At 35.9% G+C, this 17,398-nt stretch overlaps 1 protein-coding gene and 1 pseudogene across 2 annotated transcripts in view; both read left to right on the top strand.

Annotated features, from left to right (window-relative positions):
- The first annotated feature begins 937 nt into the window (after positions 1–937).
- LOC143594666 (pentatricopeptide repeat-containing protein At4g31070, mitochondrial-like) lies at positions 938–2,948 on the top strand. Its single transcript, XM_077073921.1, has one exon. It carries the CDS (start codon positions 969–971, stop codon positions 2,772–2,774), a length of 1,806 nt encoding a protein of 601 aa, XP_076930036.1. The 5' UTR covers positions 938–968; the 3' UTR covers positions 2,775–2,948.
- Positions 2,949–12,929: 9,981 nt separating this feature from the next.
- LOC143594662 (ACT domain-containing protein ACR4-like) overlaps positions 12,930–17,398 on the top strand; it is a 31,489-nt pseudogene continuing 27,020 nt past the window's right edge. Inside the window, exon 1 of the transcript XR_013146375.1 lies at positions 12,930–12,994. The product of XR_013146375.1 is annotated as an ACT domain-containing protein ACR4-like (transcript). The remainder of the gene's footprint in view (positions 12,995–17,398) is intronic.

Here is a 17,398-nt window from a genome sequence, read left to right on the forward strand (position 1 = left end):
TAGCTATCAAATGTTGACACGCATTCAAATTTTCCGACGGGATCCGACGTTTTTTTAAGTTGTCCGACGGATTCGTGTTCTAGACAACGTAATAATAAAGCAATCTGATCCGACGGTTCAATTCATGCTTCTGTCAGATCCGACTGTTAACCCTAGAGTTTTTATTTTGGTTTTTATTTTACTTTGAACCTTCATCTCTATCTTTCTATTTCTCTACAAAATCAAGCAAATTAATAGTGTAAACCGCGCAGTTTTTCGAGGAGAACACAATAATAATGTTTAATTTTACTCTAAAACTGGTTATGAAGGTTTAGGGGTTGAGAGGTAGAAGATGAAGAATTATGTCGAATCCTTTAAAATTTCGATTGAATCCAACGATTCTTTAACGAATTCGGTCGGACCTATTAATACGTTGACATGTGGCGCCATTTTAAATGTCCACAAATTCCATTGGACGGTATTGAAATTCCGTCGGATCCGATGGAAAAAATGACTACTTTGGGTAATATTTTCAAAACAATGACTAAAACTAGAAATTGTTTGTCAAAATATGCTATTTGAGGAATTTTCCCTAAGAAATAAGTTGCAAGTCTATTTAACTTAGGGATGGGATCGGTACTGTGCCACGGTACCGAAAGTAGCCATATTGAAAGTCACTTAAATCGAGTACTAAGTATCACACTGAATTTATTGATACGAGTATGGGTATTTATGTTCAGTACTCGCTTTAGTACCACTTTTTTATTTTATATTATAACAATCTTGGTACCGGTATGTATTCCAATAAAAGCTATACATATTACAAACAGGTACAAAGTACTGAAACAGAGGTATCTGAACGATACAGATAAGCACCAAATACGAAAATCTTAAAATCTTGATAACGATACCCATGCCGAATAAACTAAATCAGTATGCATCCAAGGACTGATATGGGACCCTTCCTATGCTAAATTCTTGGTCAAGAGATGAATATTCTGGTCAGGAGATTCAGCTCCACTCTAACTACTCAATCAGATTCCAAATTTATCTTAAACCTCAAAGACTTGATCTCACAACACCAACATGCTTCAGCTATTCAACTCTACCAAAACCAACCCCATATTGACATACACACTTTCACCTCCATTCTTCCTTCACTCATTAAATCATGTTCTCTCACCAAAACCCACCATACCTTCGGTCTTCAGCTTCATTGCCACACCCTGAAAGCGGGTCTTCATTCAGAACTCCTGTTTTCAAATTCACTCATATCATTTTACTGTAAACTTCATCACTTTAAGTCCGCACACAAGGTGTTCGACGAAATGCCTCAAAGAGACTGTGTATCATGGAGCTCCATGATAAATCATTTATCTCAAAACGGGCATTGTGTGGAATCGTTAAAGATGTTTAAGGAAATGTATCAACACGGGTTTGTACCGAAACCGGAGTTGATCGCTGGTATTCTTTCACGGTGCAGGTGTTTAAAGATAGGGAAAATGATTCATGCAATTTCTGTTGTTGATGGCAGATTTGTGAAGTCGGCGTTTTTATCGACTGCACTTGTGGATTTGTATTGGAGATCAGGGGATTCGATGATGGCGGTTCATGTCTTTGATGAAATGGTGGATAAAAACGAGGTTTCTTGGACTTCCATGATTGCGGGATACGTTGGAAGTTATGACTATTCAATGGCGCTTGATTGTTTTAGACGAATGCAGTTAGCGGGCGTTAAGCCAAATAGAGTGACACTAATTTCTGTTTTACCAGCTTGTGTCGAGTCAGGCGCCATTAGTCTCGGATACAGCGTTCACGGATATGCTTATCGGCACGGGTGTGATTCAGACGTAAGGTTGTTATCGTCTCTAATTCACCAGTATTCACAGCATATTGATTCATTACCTCTTGCAAAACTAGTATTTGAAACGATAACACGAAAAGATGTTGTGGTTTGGAGTTCTGTTATTGCAGGCTGCTCTTGGCATAAACAATATGCTGAAAAGTCGATATCACTTTTTAACCGAATGCAAAAGGAGGGAGTTAAGCCCAATGACGTAACCGTATTGGCGGTACTCACGGCGTGTACTAATATACCATCAATAACCCTTGGAAGCGGAATCCATGGTTATGTTGTAAAATCAGGTTTTGATTCCGAATTGAACATTACAAACTCTCTTATCAACATGTACTCAAAATGCGGCTCTTTTAAAGACTCGCATCACGTGTTTCAAGAAATGAATACACCGGACCGTGTTTCTTGGAGTGCGGTTATTAGCGCGTGTGGTGTCCATGGTTATGGTGAACAAGCTTTACAATTTTTTAACGAAATGAAAGCGAAAGGGATAGAATATGATTCAATCACAGTGCTTGCAGTTTTATCTGCGTGTAACCATGCGGGCCTTGTTGAACAAGGACATGAAGTGTTTTACGAAATTGTGAAGGATGAGAACTTATCAGTAAATATGGAACACTATGCTTGTTTTATCGATCTTCTTGGACGAGCGGGGAAGATTGAGTTAGCTGGTGAAGTGTTGAGGACAATGCCTATGAAGCCGAGTCCAAAAATTATGAGTTCTTTGGTGTCCGCGTGTAAGATTCACGGGAGATTAGATATTGCTGAAAGTTTGTTAAGTTGGTTTATAGAATCGGAACCTGGTAATGCCGCGAACCATACGCTGTTGAGTATGATTTATGCTGAATCTGGTAAATGGTTTGATGTTGAAGGGGTTCAGAGGAATATGAAGTCAATGGGATTGAAAAAGATTTGTGGGTTAAGTAGAGTTGAAAATTAAGTCAGATTTGTCATTTGACTAATGACTTTCTCAAAAAGTCAACGTTGACTTTTTGCTTATAGTTGACTATATGAATAGATATAGAGGTGTAAGAAAGTGTTTTATTTGCGGGATGGCTGGGTGATCCTAAACGTTTTAAGCTCAGCCGGCCATGACAAGAACCTCAAAATCGTATCGAACACATTGATTTGAACATGACAAGATGGCACAAGCTTTCAATTTTGCATAGGTTAACACAAGCATAACTGTTCAACCCGATTCTTTTATCTTATAAATACTCTTTACAAATTATAGCTAAAACTATATCATCTGATTTTCATTTTTCTTTTATATTATAAAAGTGTAGCGTGTTTAAGTTATTTTATACAAATAAGTAAATATTTAAATGGGTCAACTCAGCTCATAAACATGTGACAAATTGTCTAGCTTAATGTGTTCTCGGGTTAAACCTAAAATAGGCTAGACTCATTTAGACTTAACTTAAACTCGTGAGTTTCGTGTTAAATTCGTTTGAACTAAGATTTTTTTTTTGTAATTTGCTGAAATATTCATCTAAAAATATAGATTATATGTCTGTTCAAGTTGTGAAAGGGATTAAATTAAAATAATCTATAATTAAGTTGTTCAAGTTGTGAATACGTGTTATCAATGTTTATTATTTTCGTTTGAAGTAATTACCTGATTTTATTAATACCCATGTTCGCATAATCTATAATACTACTTGATAAATAAACATTACTTTTTTAGAGTGTTAATATGAGTTATTGCACAATAATCTTTTTGTAAGATTGAAGTTTTTATAATTCATCAAGTATGATATTAAAGATTTTAGTGGTTCCTTCCTTCCTAACATCTCGATACATGAATGCTATTACTAAGAAACTTTGATATATTCATATTGATTTGAAGTCTTTTTTATTAGTTTTAATAGAAAAAAAAAGAACTGATAAGAAAAAATATTTTTTGTAAGCTATCCAAAGGGGTGTTTGGCCTAGCTTTTATTTTTAAGTTTATGCTTATATATAAAATTAGCTTATAGCTTTTTTTCTATTGTTTGATAAGCTTTTTATAAGTGTTTGGATTAGCTTATATTCTACAAGTTAATTATGTGTCTTAATAAATTGTTAAATCCAACATTCTTTAATTTGTTAGAGTAATAATTACTAATCCACCACCATTTAAGAACAAATGAATAATTTACACCCTTAAACAGACAACCTTTATCAAATAAGCTAAAAAACCATCTTCAAATAAGCTTCTTAAAATGAGCTTATATAAGCTAATAAGCATAAGCTTAAAAAGCTAAGCCAAACACCAAGTTAAGCTTATTTTGTAAAAAAAAAAGCTAAAAAAGCTATAATAAGCTTTGTTAAAAAAGCTAGGCCAAACACCCCCCAAGTATCCTTTAGTCCTACAGAATACCATACGAAATAGAATGCTTAGAAGGGATATAAACCAATTATGAGCTTCGATATAATTTAACAACAAAAGGGTTATCATTCCACAAAGAAAAAAGCTAGAGTGCAGTAAATACACTAAGAATGTAACACAAAATGTGACATATTAATCATGCTTTTTTTAACAAACAACATCTGACATAGGTCTTCTATCATCATGTCGTTAAGGAAAAAATGCGTATTATGTGTTTTCATTTGCAGTTAGTCATGTCGACCATCAACATGGTATACACGTCTCAAAGATGCATCTCATCACATGATTGGCATGTTTGAATTTTGATGGATGGTATGACATAATAACCTCACTATATCTAAACCCCTTCAAATTGTATTGGTGATTATATTAATTTGTTTTGTCACACATAAAATTGACATCATTTTTGTAGCTTCTTAACAAGAAAAGAAAAATCTGATTTCTTTTGCCTTGAAAGGTTAAACTACATTAAATCTGTCTTCGACTGGGCTTAAACCCTTGACCTTATGAGTAGCAACACCATACTAGCATCTAATTCCAATGGCTTTGTCATTTGGACCAAACAAACACCACTCAAAAACTGAATTTGTTTATTATTTCTTTCAAAAATATTTAAACTAAAATGCCGTAAAAGAATTCGAGTGTGAATTTTTAACACAATATATAAAATACGGTGACATGAACCTAATACAAAATTAAGGTCGAATTACAAATACATTTAGCTAAATGTGGGTATGTTTCTGTTGTATTTGAGTATGTGTTAGATTACATGTTAACTCGTAAACACGACTGATTTAACACCTCTAATAAATATTTATATGTGGAGTATGTGATCGATTATATCTCTACTGCTAATATATTACAAATCTGATCATATGACATGTCACATACAATTTTTTTCCTATCGTTAACATGGTTCTTGTCACTAATAAAAAATAAAGTGTTGCTAAAAAAACAAAAGGATGATAAATTCGTTTGTGTTTCCTCATTTATGTTGTCATTTTTTTTAAGAATCAATCAACTTCATACAAATTCTATTCTCTAGTCTTTGAAAACTACCGACGCACTCCTTTGTTTGGCCCGTTTTTGGCAAAACCTATCGGTAAAACTTGTGTAAAACTTCATCGAAAATAATTTGTTATAAATTTTGAATAATTTTCTTTATCGTTTCTATAGTAATCAAATTGAGGTTTGTATTTCGTATGGTAATACTCTACTTTGTCAATTTCACTGGCAACTTAACTGGTAAACATATATAAAACATTTCGGTTTCACTATGCATCTCTCATTGCATATTCTTTAATTATTTTTAAAAAAAAATTGGTGTTCTTAATATTACTATTTTCAACATTATAATCCATTTGTTAGTACATGTTTATTTTATAACATGTATGCAATAATGAGAAACTGTTATATTTAAATATATGAATCCACATTGTATAAAAAACACATTAATAATTAAATAAAAATTGTCCAAAAAACCATATTGTATAACATAATATGGAAATCAAAACAAACAAAAATGTCCCAAAAACCGTATAAGTTTATATTGGAAAACAAAAAAAGAAAAGTACGGAAACCAGTACATAATACCCAAGTACATTTTTCAATTAGTTGGAAATACCCCAAAAATATGGGAAAAGAAAAACCCTGAAGCAGAATATACCAAATTTCGAATTTGGGTATTGAATACTTTATACTGTTTGTATTAGTTTGACACCAATATAGATAAAGTACTGGTATTTAAGAAAAAAAATTATTTCTATAATAATATAAATGAATAGGTGTTAGGCCAAACGTAGTGGACGATCAGTTGGGGCAATTTCCAGCGAGATGTGAAGCAACCCCCCCCCCCCTTCACGACGATTTGTGGGGCGATAATGGGGAGAGGCAGACTAATTCTCGCCGCTGAATATTATTGTTGTATTCAAAAGTAACCGTTGGGCGCAAGCGGTCATATTTAAAAAATAATAATCTACCTATCTAATAAACCAATAGATTCTTAAGCAACCCTTCTTTGTTTCACAGGTGGAATTTTCTCATTATTTCCTTTCATTATTGATTTATTATAGGTAAATTATCTCACCTCCTCTTTTGTAGCAAACCCTCCTTTTCCGATTGTTTGTTTTCATATTCTCTCTCTCTCTCTCTCTCTGGTTCATCTGTTTTTTCAAGCATCAAACTCAATCATTATCTATTCCACGAGATGTGTTAATAATTTCATCAATTATGTTCTTCTAAACAAACTCTAATTTTGATTAATCTTGCAATATATGTTATCCGATCTACAGGAAATCATAGCTCCTACCAAAATCATCATTCTTCATCATCCAATTATTATTTTTTAGGTATGTAACAGATTTCAATAAATCATCCCTTGAATACTAACGTTACGTAAACCCTAATTATTATTATTATTATTATTATTATTATTATTATTATTATGTTGGAGAAAACAAATTGGATATATAATCTTTTAATATATTGTATACTTGAATCGTACACACAGAATGGAGTTGGAACTTGGTGTGGACGGGGGATATTGTATGTTCAAGATATGGTTATGAGTTGGTTGAATAAAACATAAAAAGAATACCAAATAATAGTAAAGAAATCGGAAGAAGGATCGGATGGGTTTTGATCTTCACAACTCTAAACTTCAACTTTAACTTATTATTAATAAAAAAACTCAAATCTATTTATAAACTCAAATCTATTTATAAACTCAAACCTAATTATTATTATTATTATTATTATTAATTTTTTTTTCAATCAATTCATGATTTCATTCTCAACCAACTATGTGATGTGTCTGATTATCTTATATCATCTAATCTGCCAATCTTTATTTTGATTGTAACATTGGTTGAAACCCTAAATCTATATTTTAGTCAATTTATGTAACATAATCCATCCTTTGATCGATTTTATAACATGTCTTCTCTTCTATTTAATAATCTATAGGTTTATGAGTTTGATTGATGAAAATGTAGTTCGTTAAGATGTTTTGATTCATATCAGTTCCACACTTCAATTTACTTTCTCTACATGTTTGTTTATTGCTTCTTCGTTCAATTGAATAATTAGGATTGATCAATTTATATTTTATTGACCCGTGTTATATCGATTGGATTAATGATTTTATATGGTGGTGTTGAGCAGGTGGATGGATAAGAATATTGAAATCAGTGGGGGAGAAGCTACGCACACACAAACTAAGTATTTTACTATATTTTTTGTTATCATTTAATTGGAGAAGCTTAGTTGAGAACTTTGATTTGTTTTGAAATATTATTTTTTCGTGACCGACGGGGTCTGATGTTTTTAATTTCATTGCTTTGATTAATATATTTTTTATTTGCTATTTAGATAGTACACTAATTCTGGTGAATGATTAAAAAAAATCATAGGAAGCATTAAATATAAAGATGTGGTGTTTTTGCAATTGAATATATTGCTAAGCCGAAGGTTAAATCTAGACTGTTATTACCATATCACTATGTAACATTCCTATCTTTCTACAAAAAGATACAAAAATAAAATAAAAGAAAAAGCAGTTATCTTTCTATTTGCCATCCTAAACTTTAATATAATATTTTGTAAAGTTATAAAGACTACCTATTTTCTAAAATAAAAAAAAACAATAACAAAAGCTGTAGTAAACTTGCAGCTCAAAAAATGCATTAGAATTACATGTAACTTTTTGTACCACAGCATTAAACATGTCTAATAAAGAGACATAACTAGATGACTTATGGCTGTCTTTAATATTATGTTTTCTTACAAACAACTAGCTAAAAAAGTTCATTTGTTTAAAATGTTTTTCATACGGGTATCCCTTCGACCCTTTGTGCCTCCTAAAATGAAGTTTGCTACAAAAGTTTGGTAAGCATAAAATAAAAATTAACCCCGTTTAGAAAATTACATTCTAATATACAAACCTTCCATTTATCAATAGCCAAACTAAAGTTATGTAGCTTCGTATCATAAAGAACAACTGAAGTCAAGCTCTAAAACTAAAAAGTAAAAACTGCTTTGATTTCCCTTACAAACTTTTACCTAATCTCACTTAAATTTTTACCATTTTCTAATTTTGTTCTAACTTTCATTATTTTTTACACTGATTGTATCATAAGGTTCGTGGGTTCAGTGAAAAGGTATTATTAATTAGGCTTAGCAATTAAACATGCAAAGCTGACGTCATCCCTTTTGAAGAGCTTTCAGGCAGTTTGATCCGTTCAATTAAAAATTTTCAATCCACCCATTAATCCACTCAAGCTATACGGGATTAAGTATGTGCTCAGCCCAAATATTTGAAAATTGTCTTGGGATGTTATAGAGGGAATTAACATGTGGTGAATTGAACCCCGATAACTTTCAGGTTCACGTTATCAAACGGTTTGTATTTATATATTTTAACTTTTGATACCGTTTTGCTCGATCATGTTATTTGATGATGTGCTTTTGTCAATGCATGTTAAACATAATTTATCATGTTTAGTTCAACTTTTTTGTATCCAACCCCGTGTAATACATAGGTTATAATCTAGTTTAAATAATATATATATACATATACATCTTCTTCTACAACCTCATATCCATTTCATACTACACATAACCAAATTCTTCAAAAAAAACAACAAAAATGAATCCTATAAACAACCCGAACCAACCATTCCCTCCTTTCGGTCAACACCATAGTTCGCAAAACCAACCAAACGTAAACATGCAATGGACACCGAACACCCGAAACCAACCGAACCTAAACTATTTGTTTCATTTTTCCGACCCGAACTTAAACATGCATGCCAACTACCTCATGCCCCAAAACCTCATGCCGGAGTTCGGGTCTACCCAACTGGAGCCAGAGCCGGTGCCGGAGACTCAAACGACACAGGCCTCCGATTCAAGCCAAAAGCCGACCCGTATACACAAAAAAAAAACCGGGGGAGCCGATGGCGCAACGTGATCCATACAAGCAATGGACCGAGGGCGAGGGAGTAGCCCTCGCAAGGGAATGATCGTCGTTTCGAAGGATCCCGACGTTGGTAAGTTTTTAATATTGAGTATTTATATAACTTTATTTAATGTTAATAAAAATGTATACTAATTGTGACATATATTTTAATTTGTAGCTAACTTTCAAGCCGTCGGGATATTTTGGAGTAAAGTATTTGAAGCTTGGCCCGCGCTAACGGTAAATCTGAACACGACCGGGGTAAAGAAGCGGTTCAAGCCCACTGGAAGGCCCTTAATTCCGATTGCCAAAAATTCGACGGGATATACAATCTCTTGCGCGGGACCTGTTGGCGTAGCGGGCAAAGCGACGCCGACATCCAATCTAAAGCGTTAAGCGACTTTCGAACTCAAGCGCAAACCGAATGACGGATCGGGAAAGCGTTTAAGCATTTAACTTGTTGGGAAGAATTCAAGGTTTGCCCGAAATGGAATGGGCCACCCACCGCACCGGTCGCTCGACGATCCGTCGCATCATCCCGAGATTCAAAAAAGTCGAGGACATCGTCGTCGACAAATCCGAGCACACCAAACACACCCTCTGATGCTCGTAACTTCAACCTCGTTGACGAACACGACGCAGTTAATTTAAATGACGACGTGCATGAATTGGCTCGACCCCGCGGGAGAGAAAGAAAAAATAATACAAAAAAGGGGAGGGTTCGTCGTTATCAAGATTCAATACGGCGGCCAGTAAATAAGTCGAACATCTAACGAGGTGTTCAGTCATTTTTCGAAACACATGTCGTGGAAATGGCAAAGGACATGAAAGAATCCAACAAATACCAAGAAAAGCTAGCCCAAACGTTGGAACTATGACAAATGAATAAAGACTACGAATCCCTCAAAGCGGACAAGTTTCAGGAATATGTTGCATTATTGCATCGATGGCGTGTTGAAAAAATGCATGAATATTATGGAAATTAGTTTTTTTTTTGCTATGTATATTTTTTGTATTTCTTTTTTAATCTTAATGTATTTTTATTTAATTTAATGGGTTTTTATTTGTTTAATTTAATTATAAAAAGAAAATAATAAAAAATGGTGACGCGGCAAAAGAAGGGCTACAACATCATTACACCCAAAAACAAATTCATACCCTTTAGGCAAAGTGTATTGGGCGACAAATATGGGGCGACAGGGGTGATAAGGGGCGCGAACACCGCCTCCTAGGTGATTTTTGGGGCGAGGAGAATTATTTGCCTGTTTGTGCGTGTGTTTATTAAAATTATATATGTGTTTGTGTGTGATATATATATATATATATATATATATATATATAGCTACAACACTATTACACCCAAAAACATAAACTTACATTTTGCTGATTGAGCGTCACATGACGTAAATCACCCATTTTGTAGCCCCTCCACTATATATAGTATTACTGACTGAGCGTCATGTGTCGTAATTCGCCCTAATTTATAGCATATTCATTACACATAGCCTTAACATGTGTTTTTAGAGCGATAGATTATTAAGACTTAGTGTATAAAAAGTCGTGTGGAAACAAAAATTGAATATTAATTTCTGTTGTCAATTTGTTTCTTTTCATTATTAGTTTTCTTTAGTAATGAAAACACACTAATACTTGAGTTTCTTGTCAATTTGTTTCTTTTCATTATTAGTTTTCTTTTGAGTTGCTTTAGTTATTCATATAACATTTGGCAAACTCAAAACATTCACCATTTCACCCCACGAATTGCGATGGTACCTAAACTACTCGTATAATGGATGTATAACAATATATAAAAAAAGTGATTACACGCGCATAAAAAGTGTATGAATATAAGATTCAGATTTAAATAAAATATCGTGTTCTTACCTTTACTATTCCATTTATATAATGACTTCATTAATATCATGTGTACTAATATACTAGTTTATAACACAATAAATACAATGATGACAAACTAGCTTTATTTAAAAGAAGAGAAAAATTAAAATGCAATGAGACACAAAAGGGGAAGTGTGAGAAGAATTGTGTAAAATTTTTTTTCTTAAAAACAAATTAAAAAATGATAATTAATCAAAATATAAATAATAATAATAACAATAATTAATCAAAATGATAATTAATCAAAATAATAATAATAATAAACTAAAATGTTCCCATGTCTTTCAAGTTAAAAAAACAAAAAAGACACAATGTCGAGAGAAAAAACACAATGACGAAAAAAAAACAATGATAAATAAAAAATGCACAATAAATCGCTAAATATAACACAACATCGAGTAAAATATAACACAATATTTATTGAGTAATATAATACGATCAATGATGAAAATAAACAAAAAACACAATAATAAATAAAAAACACAATAATATTTTTTTCTTAACATTATATCTTTTTTTAGAACAAAGAAGACAGGGAAACATTCTCGTTTTTTTTACATTTTTTAAATTTTGACTTATGATTTCTTATTTATTTTTTATTATTTTATATGGAGATTTTTCTAATTAAAAAATTTGCTCATCCTTCTTATTTTTGTTTCTACAAATAACCTAACCCTTGAAAGAATGTGTGACGCAATGTAGCAAAAAGTGTCATATTTAAATAATTTTGTTTTGAATGATTAAATATAACTAAATTGGCGTCTAATATTATTCATGTGAGTATGTGACTAAATTTATGCAACAAACTGAATTTATATGACAGCCGTAAATAAAACAGATTAGTTATTATAAATATTAAAACTTTTAAATTTTTTTAACGTCGATTTTTTTTTAACTTTTGTCATCTACAGAAATTGAACCTAAAACCTCTCGCACCCTCTCAAATCAAAGTGTTTAATGCTTTGCGTTTGTTATTAGATCACCAATCCATCAACCTAAAACTTTAAATATATATTTTTTCTGATAAAATAATTTCGAACTATAAGGAATTTCAGTTGTAGCAAACATAAAATTTATAAATTTAAGTAAAATTTATATAAAACATCGTGTTGTTTTTATAAGATTTTTATTTTGATAACATAAAGTTATAATTTATTGTTTACAATTTATTATAAAAGTATTATACAAGTTTATTTTATTTTTATAAGTTGTTATTTTCGTATTATGATGTTTGTAACTAAATAATATTTAAAAAAATACAAATTTTATTGGTCCGTACAAATAGAGTTCAAATTTCATTAGTTTATACAAATAGCTTGGTTTGTCCTCACAAATAGTTTGATCGGTTCTCATAAATTCTGTCGGTCCCACAAATACGAACAAATAGGTAGATTTTATTGGTTTTAAGATTGTGCAAATGGCAGGAGAAGAACATCTGGTCCAACAGTTTATGAATGACCATTTTGAGGTTTTTTTTAAACAATAGCTAGTGATAAAACTAGGTTGGTCAAAAAGACCCATTAGGGAATTTTATAATAATGAAATACATTAATATTTTCCACTCGAATAATACTATAATAGAAATAAAAGTAGATAAAATCATAAATGACTAGGTGTGAAAACATGTGTTTTTTGAGATGTATATCCACAAAACTTTAACGTAAAAAATTATGTTGAATATAGAAATTGAATTAAAAGACATTAACTTTTGTTCTCATTTTGTTTTTATTCATTATTATTATTTAAGTGTTTGAATATTGGGCAGTGCAGCAGTTGTCAAATTCCCATACACCAGGCATCCTCTCTCTGCTTGTGTTCTTGCTCCAACAAATAATAATATTATTATTCACATCTCATACAGTTTCAACAAAATGGAATATTGTTGGTCTTCTTCTTTAAATGTTGATCAAGAGTTTGCCAAACTTGTTAACCGCATGTGAAGAGGTATGTACCCGCCTCAACACCGAGCGAGGCGGGTCAACCCACAAGACATAGACAAGAGGCTTGAAATCAAGATATTATGAAGGCACAAAGCCAAAACATATACGCATGGCGCATATCATATGCTCACGCATCACATATGCTCACGCACCATATATGCTCACGCACATCACATCTGCGCGTGGCGCATCCGCGCGTGGCGCATATCACATGCTCACGCATCATACATGCTCACGCATATCACATCTGCGCGTGGCGCATTCCGCGCGTGGCGTATATTACATATGCTTGTGCATATCACATCTGCGCATGAAACATCTGCGCGTGAGAATAAAGAGAAGACCTCGCGCATCCTCAGGATAAGCGCATATCACACATGCACATAATCAACCTCGTCCTTATCCAAATCAGGATAAGGACAACCTTGATTGTGCACATCAGACAACCTTCCAGAAGGTATCTTTTAAGGAATAAGAATATGCTGATGTTGACAGCTACCAATGAAAGGTGGACAACTCAGCAAAACCCATGTGCTACCACGTGATTGCACATGGGTCAGGTAAAATACCTGGGTCAGAGAATAATCAATGAAAAAGCACCAGGTGTCCTAAGGACACGTGGCGCAAAGCAATAGGAGGAGGCCAAAAAGGCCCTAATTGGGTCTGAGCCCAATCATTGGAAACCCTAGCACTATAAATACCACATCAACTCCACAAGGAGAGGTACGCCATATTACGCAATACTAAGCAATATTAAGCAATACAAGCTAGAAAATACATTCCAATTCCTTATTCTCAGATTATTATCTTCTCCTACAATCTCTTATTCTCACAACGGAGGGTTACCCCAAAGAGGACCCCTCTGTCCCTTTCTGAGGGGTAAGTTTACGGTGCTGTTCATTTTGTAGGTGGAAGAATCAAGATTCCAGAGAACCATCGGTGAAATAGCATAATCATACCCGAGGAAAGTTGATCGTCTACCAGTGAGTCGATACACGTTTCTTCATTGGCGCCATCACCTGTTACAACGGCAACAAAATCTCATCAGTTCTCTAAAAAAATTTCACCATGGTTTCTGGTGTTCGTAACAGCGATCAAGTTCTGAAGGATATTGAGCGTGAGGATGTTAATGAGGGACAACAGTTTCTGAGGGTGCCGCGTGATTCTGCGCGCACCACCAGTAACCATCCCTTCATCACAACTCCTCATAGCCAGACTGAAACTCCTCCAGACGATCTCACGTTCCAAAATCTTACTGGCGCGAAACAAAAAGGACCAATGGGTCCAGAAGATGAATCCAATGACCCTAAAGAATGGCTCATAAACGAGCAACGACGTCTAATGGACAAGTACAATGAGCTGGTCAAACACAAAAAGTTAGCCGACTTAACACAAAGGCTCGCGTTTGATAAGCAAACCAATCAAGGAACAACAAAAAGGGCGCGCGCGCCGGAAGATGGTCACTCTGTTCACACTGAACACGCTGAGTTCAGTGATGAAGTGCACAGCATGAGGAAGACGCGAGATACTCATGCAGGAGGCTCACAGCTCCGCGCGCACATGAACATGACGCCTGGAGCCAAAGCCGACATGGATCTGTACACGCCGTACAGCCCACCAGTGAGAGGGCAAGTGGACGTAACCACACCGTACAGGCCAGCCATCTTGGTGAAACATTCAAAATTCACTGAGCGCATCGCGAAGGCTCCCATTCAGCACAAAACCAAGATGCCAAGTGGTTTGGGCAAATATGACGGCACAACAGATCCAGACGATTTCTTACAAGGTTTTTACAACACTGGAAACCTAGAAAGCTGGACGATGCCAACATGGTGTCACATGTTTGCTCGCTGCCTCACGGGCGCGGCGCGTGTCTGGTTCGAAAGCTTGCCGACTGGGCAAATCGATGGGTTCGAGGAACTATTGGAAAAGTTCCAAGCTCCCTTCGTACAGCAGCGCAGACACACACGCGACCCTGATGACATCATGCACTGCGTGCGCAGGAATGATGAAACGATTGAAGACTACATAACTCGTTTCAATCAGGAGTCTCTGGCAATTGGAGGTATCACTGAGCAACTCTTGCGCGTGGCCTTTATACAAGGTGCGCGCAGTGATCAACTCCGCAGAGCTCTTGTGAGCAGAGATGGCATGCCAACCACTTGGGCCAAGCTAATGGAAGCATCGCGAGTCTTCGCGCGAAATGAAAAACAAATTGCCCAAGATAGAGCGAGAGAAAGAGGGCATCAAGCAGAAGCACCGCGGAACAACGAAAGAAGGGGCAAACAAAACTCTGTATGGTCCAGGTTGCAACAAACCAGTTTTTCTCCCGCAGAAAAGCAGGCGCAACCAAGCTCACCCCAGCCCCAAAAAGACATTCGTAATCGCGGAGAGGGTGACAAGAGGGAAGGCGGCAGAGATCCTAACAGACCTCTGCCAAGAATATGGACTCCCCTCACTAAAACGCCTTCACAAGTGTTAAGCACTGAGAATGTCCAGTTCAAAAGCCCCAAGCCACTACACTATAAGGGACCATCAAACAGTGGCAAGTATTATGAGTTTCCCAAGTCCACAGGACACAACACTGATGCATGCCACCACTTGAAGGATGCAATTGAAAAAGATGTGAAATCAGGCAAGCTGGCTCACCTGGTGAAAAACCCAAGACCAGAAAATGAACAACCAGAAGGAGCCTCAGCCAGCAAAAAGTTCAAAAGAATCTGTGTAGCCGAGGGAGGAAGGCAAGGGCAAAGATCAAGAAAGAGAAGCGCGCAAGTCCAAGGAGATTGGCGCGAGCAACAAGTAATTTTCCCAAGAATCAGGGGAGGCCCTTCTATCAGCAGTCCTCTTGTCATCACTACACACATTGCTCATTATGAAGTGTCAAAAGTCCTGGTGGACACTGGCAGCGAATCAGACATCATGTATGAGCAATGTTTCAGGAAGTTGGATCCAGCAGACCAAGCAAGGCTCGAAATTGTGAATGCACCAATCTCTGGTGTTTCAAATGAAATCATTCACCCCTTAGGTTAAATACAATTTGAACTAACTATGGGGGATGAGAAACACAAGCGAGCCGAAGTTGTCAACTTCTTGGTCTTGCCCACCACTTCTTGCCACAATATGATCTTGGGTAGAGGAACGATTGCCCAATTCAACGCCATACCGTCGCCAGCGCACGGCGCGTTGGGGTTCCCAACACCAACAGGTGTAACATTTGTATACCGAGATCATTTGTGTGCAGTAACAAGTACACCACGGGAAGGGAGAATGAAACTTCCAATGGCAGACAACGCGCCAGATGAATGGATTCTCAACCCAAAATTCCCAGAGCAAACAATCACAATTGGCGCTACGATATCAGACGACACGAGGTTGAGAATGAAAAGATTGCTCACAACATATATGTCGGTCTTCGCGTGGCAACACTCTGATATGACTGGGGTTCCGCGAGACCTGGCGCAACATTCTCTCAACACGTTCAAGTCTGTAGAGCCAATTGCTCAAAAGAAGAGAGTCATGGGGGATGAGAAGGCGAAGGCCATGAATGAGCAAGTTGAGGATCTACTGCGCGCAAACATCATCCGCCCGATACGATACCAGACATGGGTAGCCAATCCTGTGATGGTAAAGAAGAGTAACGGGTCATGGAGGATGTGCATTGACTTCAAGGACCTCAACAAAGCATGTCCAAAAGATTGTTACCCCCTCCCAAATATCGACGCGAAGGTGGACTCTGTGGCGCCATTCAAGCTCAAATGTTTCCTGGATGCCAACAAGGGCTATCACCAGATTCAAATGGCACCACAAGACGAGGACAAGACCGCCTTCAGAACCGACAAGGGTGTTTTTTGTTACACAAAAATGCCCTTTGGTTTGAAGAATGCGGGAGCCACCTACCAAAGACTTATGGATGCGGTTTTCAACGAGCAAATCGGAAGAAACCTAGAAGTCTACGTGGATGATTTGGTGATCAAAAGCAGGGAGGAAAAACAAATGCTCAAAGACATCGAAGAAACCCTTGGGCGCCTAAAGGAAGTAAACATGAAGCTCAACCCGAGCAAATGCACTTTCGGCGTACAAGAAGGGAAATTTCTAGGTGTAATGGTCACCAAGGATGGTTTCAAGGTGAACCCTGAGAAGGTGGAAGCCATCCTTGACATGCCCTCGCCATCCACCATGAAAGAAGTCCAAAAGTTGAATGGTAGATTGGTATCAATCAACAGGTTCCTAGCGAACCATGCAAGCAAATCTACTCCATTCGTTAACACATTGAGAAATTGCCTAAAGAAAAACCAATTCAAGTGGACTCCTGAGGCCGAGCAAGCTTTCAGTGAGATAAAAGAATGTTTGATAAATCTGCCCGCGCTCACAGCTCCACTTCCTGGTGAAACTTTGAC

Source organism: Bidens hawaiensis, unplaced genomic scaffold, assembly GCF_021521415.1.
Source record: "Bidens hawaiensis isolate Kalapana, Puna unplaced genomic scaffold, B.hawaiensis_p1.1 tig00044053_1, whole genome shotgun sequence".
Classification (NCBI taxonomy): Eukaryota; Viridiplantae; Streptophyta; class Magnoliopsida; order Asterales; family Asteraceae; genus Bidens; species Bidens hawaiensis.

Coding starts and splice junctions, on each gene's coding strand:
- LOC143594666 (XM_077073921.1), top strand. CDS start 969: ATGAATATTCTGGTCAGGAGATTCAGCTCCACTCTAACTACTCAATCA.